Below are 6000 nucleotides of genomic sequence, written 5' to 3' on the forward strand. Positions count from 1 at the left end.
TCATACATATTTCATTTGCATCACATGTTGATATTGTATTTTATCAATTGAACAATCCTCCTCTTGTGATTGGGTTAACAACAAAAATAATAATGTTATAGCTAAGCCATTAGCTACTTTCGGTGGTGGGCTGTATGTGGCTGTGCCGCTCTCCATGATGCTGGAATGTTGTAGATTACAATCGGATGCACACTCCATCTAGATTTCATCAAATCATTAGTTCATACTCTAATTGGTGAAATAAACATTTGTGCCAAACATAAGTAATACAAATGAGTCGTGCGGAAGGATTTTTCTCCTATTTAAATTCAATGAAATACTGTAGCTGTTCCACAATGAAATCTAATGATTCACACAGGGAGGATGATGTCACATAAAATGCTGCCCTCTAGTGTTAGAGAGCAGTCAATGCATGCCCTCTCGTGGTTGGTGGTTAGCGGTTGACGTGCCTATGAAACAGCCAATCGAGAAGCAGAGCACCGTAACGTGATCTATTGTATATTTACACATTTCCTAGTTTTCCTAAGCGAGCAGATCTGTCAATGAAACGCTGATTATTCTGGTAATTTCCTTGGATGACATGTTACATTTGTCTAGGTTTTATCATCATTTACAAAACACCTTTTGAAATGGACTGTCGTAAACTCAATGATGATTAGCGAGCTGATGCTGCATTGCTAGTTAGCTAACCCAGCGTAGCAGGCGTAAAATACATTAACGTTAGGTACTAGCTGCTGGGTTGTATCGCTAGTTAGCGAGCTAAGCTAGCTAGCAAAAAACCACCGAGTTGTTGTAAAACAAATATCTATGCAGTTATGTTTTTTTTCAACTCTTCACAGTGAAGGCAGTGGTCCCTTTATTGATACATATATGATACAGATATGTGCTCGCTAGGTAACGTTAGGTGTCTCGAGATGAATATTCGCCACGGAAACGTTAGCAATGTAAACATTGGAATGGACAGCTAAAAGTCTACAGTATTCTGGAGCAACGTTTTGCTCTCGATGACGTCTTTCAACCACTTCTCCCTGAACCTCGTTTGGCCTGGCCTGTGTGTCAGCCTGTTCGACTCCACTAGAAAGTACACCTCCACGGGCAAAGTCTGAGGTTTGATCTTGGAAATCACAATGACAAAGTAGACACAGGCAGTCGCCTTGGGGATCGGGGTGCGTCGGGTGGGGATGCTCCATTGTGCCCGGTAGTGGTACTGTTTGTGAAACTCGTGATCCGTCTCCTGGAGGAATACTAGGCTAAAAAGCCAGCTGGTGTGCACCTCCCATGTGTGGATGTACTCCTCGATTCGCAGTTTCCCCAGTTCAATTGTAAAGTCCTTGCAAGTGATCCATTCGATGTTTCTAAACTCGTATTCGGTGGAGTCTTCCACCTCTTGCTGGTGGCCGAGGGCACCGCGTGCGTTCTCCAGTACATTTTTCACGATTTCAGATGCTCTCAAGCTTAGGTTTGATGAAGGTCTCTCATCCATCGTGTTTCTCTTCGTATATCAAAACTTACTTTGAGAAAGTATTTGGAAACCCGTAGATATCATTAGTTTTCTACACTGTAAAACGAATGTTGTTGTTTTGAAGGGTTTCCATGGCTACCGTGGAACAGAAGGAACATCCGGGTAATTGATAGGGTTTGAATGGCCAACCAGTGCTATCTATTTTTTTGTGTGGGCCAATACCTTTGTTCATTCTAATGAGGGGCTGTTTCTCTCCATTGTGGTTTTACTTTAGACTAAATGGTATGTTTATTTAGCTACACTTTGCACAAAGTCCTCTGACATCCATTAGCTTTCTTTCTCGGATATTCTAGGAGGCAGCTTCATTCCTAGATGACCTGTGCTGGACCAAAGCCAAGAGGACTGACCCAGTCTCCAGAGCTTGTCCTAACTGACCCAGTCTCCAGAGCTTGTCCTGACTGATCCAGTCTCCAGAGCTTGTCCTAACTGACCCAGTCTCCAGAGCTTGTCCTGACTGATCCAGTCTCCAGAGCTTGTCCTAACTGACCCAGTCTCCAGAGCTTGTCCTGACTGATCCAGTCTCCAGAGCTTGTCCTGACTGACCAGTCTCAGACTGACTGATCCAGTCTCCAGAGCTTGTCCTGACTGATCCAGTCTCCAGAGGTTGTCCTGACTGATCCAGTCTCCAGAGGTTGTCCTGACTGACCCAGTCTCCAGAGGTTGTCCTGACTGACCCAGTCTCCAGAGGTTGTCCTGACTGACCCAGTCTCCAGAGGTTGTCCTGACTGACCCAGTCTCCAGAGGTTGTCCTGACTGACCCAGTCTCCAGAGGTTGTCCTGACTGACCCAGTCTCCAGAGGTTGTCCTGACTGACCCAGTCTCCAGAGGTTGTCCTAACTCACCCAGTCTCCAGAGGTTGTCCTAACTGAACACAGACCACACAAGTGAAGGAGATGACCCATCAAGGCCTATTCCTGTATCAGCACTGGCACAAGCAAAGGCTGTAGTCCAGTCATACCATTTGAACTATCTCCTGTCTCTGGTGTGAGCTGACGCATGTCGCGTATCAGGAGCACGCTCAACACTGTTACTAAAGCAGTAAGCGGCAGCGACCTCCTCTCCAAGATATCCCGCCTTAAGCCCAGTGCCGCAGCCGCCCATGCAGAGAAGGTACTGGCCGAAGCGGAGCCTCCGACTCCATCTCCAACCCCGGCAGCTAGTGACGCTTCAGCTGCTGCAATAGCCATGAAGCCACAAGAGCAGGACCAGACAGTAGGACAGGACCAGAACAATGGAGAGGAGGGGAAGGAGAATCAGGTTTTAGAGAAACCCTTCATAGCCAACATCAAGCCCAAACATAGCCTCGCTGCGTCAGTGGCTAACTCCGCCGCATCAGTGGCTATATCCACCGCTAGCTCCTCGTCAGCCATGGCCAAGCAGACGTTACAGCTGTTCCAACCAGAGGCCCTATCCACCAACATGGACGAGACATACAGCACCCTGTCTCAACATGTCAACGACTACTTCGGGAGTAGTAGTAGTCTATCAACAGGAGATGACAAGAAGCCTCACCATCTAAATGACCATGCTCAAGCATCCACGTCCTCCAAGCCTGCTCTCAATCAACGCTACCGGAGCACTAAGAGGGGGGACCACATCCCCGTTTCAGTACCTGTGGCAGCTGAGACCAAGGCTATCCAGGGCGAGGCTGCTACCCCACCACCGACTCCTCCCCTGGAGGAGGTTAGCCCAACCTCGGGGGTTCCCACCCGAGAGAGCCCTGCCACAGACAGTACTTCCTCTGACCCAGTCACCCATACCTCCACTCCTACCCCCACCCTAACACCCTCTAAAAAAGGGGGGTTTGGGCGGTATCTGTCCGACCCTCGCCCCAATGTTCAGGCATTCTTTGGCAGCTACATAGCACCCTTGGTACCTAGTAAGTTCAGAGCTGACCCCAAGAGCGTCACAGCAGCAGTTAAAGAGAAGACCTCTGAGAAGACCATGGAGGAGGCTGTGAGGATGCCTGGAGAGAAGAAGACCACTGAGGTGGGCTATGAGGAAGCCTGGAGAGAAGAATAGAGACTGAGGAGGAGAAGAACGCTGAAGAGGGGGGCCAAGAAACTACTTACTGCTGAGCCAGAGAGAGAAGGTACTGAAACTGATTCATATACATTAATGATTCTATGCCATGTGAATGAATTAAAATTAACTTTTAATACCCTGTCAGTTTGAAGTTCATGTTCAATGATCTGGGACAGAGGGAAAACATTACACACAATGCTTACCTTATATCTAATGTTGATATTCATTTTTAAAAAAGGATCCTGGATATGTTCTGTTCCCTCCCATCCCAGATCATAGCCCGGGTGAGTATGGACAACAGGACCAGAGCCTTGGTGCAGGGCATCCAGAAAGCCACAGACATGAATATCCACACCAGCCGTGTGGAGGAGCTTAGCCTACATCTACTGGAGTACCCTGAGACACGCGGCGTGGCCGTCAAGGTGTGGGGCTGTTTTTGGAGACAATGTCAACGTCAATCCTTGTAGATATACTGTGGGTATATTTACATTCATATTTTAGTCGTATAGCAGAAGCTCTCATAGACCAACTAAGGTAGGTACATGTAGAAGTGTGTGAATTTGCTGAAGTGAACCCCCCCCCCCAGGAGAGGGTGGTCCCGTGCCTGTTGCGTCTGAGGCAGACCAGAGACCCCAGGCTCCAGGCTGCAGTGAGAGAGGCCCTGGCCCTGGTGGGATACACAGACCCTGTGAAGGGCCAGGGTATACGGATCCTGGCCATCGATGGAGGGGGGACCAGGGGACTGGTAGCCCTGCAGACCCTACACAAACTGCAGACCCTGACGGGCAAACCCATCTACCAGTTGTTTGACTACATCTGTGGGGTCAGCACAGGTAGGCTGTTTCACCATGCTCCCTGTGTTTTCTACAACACTACTAGAGCTGGTTTCCCAGACAGATCAGGCCTAGTCCTGACAACATAACCCATTGAGCATTCTTTTTAGGCCAAGACTGGGTTTCATGTATGTCTGAGAAACCAGTCACCTATGTTTAATGAAAGGCACTATACAGTCCAGTCTTAAAATCAAAGTCAGGGCCTCCCAAGTGGCGCAGCGCTTGAGGCGTCATTACAGACCGGCCATGACCGGGAGACCCATGAGGCGACGCACATTTGGCCCAGCGTCGTCCGGTTTAGGGGAGGGTTTGGGCGGCCGGGAGGTCCTTGTCCCATCGCCACTCTAGCGACTCCTGTGGCGGGCTGGGCGCATGCACGCTGACACGTCGCCAGCTGTACGGTGTTTCCTCTGACACGTTGGTGAGGCTGTGCTTCCGGGTTAAGCGAGCTGTGCATCAAGAGCAGTGCGGCTGGCAGGGTCGTGTTTCGGAGACGCATAGCTCTCAACTTCGTCTCTCCTGAGTCCGTACAGGAGTTGTGCGCGATGGGACAAGACTGTAACTACCATTGGATATCACGACATTGGGGAGAATAATAAGAAAGTAAATCTGAAAGTCCTGTTTGGCACGTGGCATCCTAACCCAATGAACCCCTACTTCGCAGGTGCGATCCTGGCCTTCATGTTGGGGGTGTTCAGATTCCTCTGGATGATTGTGAGGACTCTACAGGAAGCTGGGTTCTGATGTGTTTCAAAACAGAACGTCCATCGTGGGAACCGTCAAGATGGGCTGGAGCCACGCCTTCTACGACAGCCAGATCTGGGAGAACATACTCAAGTGAGTACAGTACCCTGCTGCCTCCGTCTAGGATACTGTCATCGTACCCTGCTGCTCCGTCTAGGATACTGTCATCAGTACCCTGCTGCTCCGTCTAGGATACTGTCATGTCATACCCTGCTGCTCCGTCTAGGATACTGTCATGTCAGTACCCCTGCTGCTCCGTCTAGGATACTGTCATGTCAGTACCCTGCTGCTCCGTCTAGTATACTGTCATGTCAGTACCCTGCTGCTCCTCCGTCTAGTATACTGTCATGTCAGTACCCTCTGCTGCCGTCTAGTATACTGTCATGTCAGTACCCTGCTGCTCCGTCTAGTATACTGTCATGTCAGTACCCTGCTGCTCCGTCTAGTATACTGTCATGTCAGTACCCTGCTGCTCCGTCTAGTATACTGTCATGTCAGTACCCTGCTGCTCCGTCTAGTATACTGTCATGCCAGTACCCTGCTGCTCCGTCTAGTATACTGTCATGTCAGTACCCTGCTGCTCCGTCTAGTATACTGTCATGCCAGTACCCTGCTGCTCCGTCTAGTATACTGTCATGTCAGTACCCTGCTGCTCCCGTCTAGGATACTGTCATGTCAGTACCCTGCTGCTCCGTCTAGTATACTGTCATGCTCAGTACCCTGCTGCTCCGTCTAGTATAACTAGTCATGTCAGTACCCTGATGCTGCCCGTCTAGGATACTGTCATGTCAGTACCCCCCCCTGCTGCTCCGTCTAGTTACTGTCATGTCAGTACCCTGCTGCTCTTCGTCTAGTATACCTGCTGCTCCGTCTAGT

General features: G+C 49.6%; 2 protein-coding genes across 2 annotated transcripts; one reads left to right on the forward strand and one right to left on the reverse strand.

Annotated features, from left to right (window-relative positions):
* Nucleotides 1-816: 816 nt before the first annotated feature.
* LOC115188425 (A-kinase anchor protein 14-like) lies at nucleotides 817-1619 on the reverse strand. The gene has a single exon (XM_029747274.1). It carries the CDS (start codon nucleotides 1481-1483, stop codon nucleotides 965-967), a length of 519 nt encoding a protein of 172 aa, XP_029603134.1. The 5' UTR covers nucleotides 1484-1619; the 3' UTR covers nucleotides 817-964.
* A 1979-nt stretch (nucleotides 1620-3598) lies between these two features.
* Nucleotides 3599-5124, forward strand: LOC115188379 (calcium-independent phospholipase A2-gamma-like). The gene is made up of 4 exons (XM_029747184.1): nucleotides 3599-3614; nucleotides 3820-3969; nucleotides 4134-4380; nucleotides 5045-5124. Exons 2-4 carry the CDS (start codon nucleotides 3838-3840, stop codon nucleotides 5122-5124), a joined length of 459 nt encoding a protein of 152 aa, XP_029603044.1. The 5' UTR covers nucleotides 3599-3614; nucleotides 3820-3837.
* The last annotated feature ends 876 nt before the right edge of the window (nucleotides 5125-6000 follow it).

The sequence above is a fragment of the Salmo trutta genome, unplaced genomic scaffold, assembly GCF_901001165.1.
Source record: "Salmo trutta unplaced genomic scaffold, fSalTru1.1, whole genome shotgun sequence".
Taxonomy (NCBI): Eukaryota; Metazoa; Chordata; class Actinopteri; order Salmoniformes; family Salmonidae; genus Salmo; species Salmo trutta.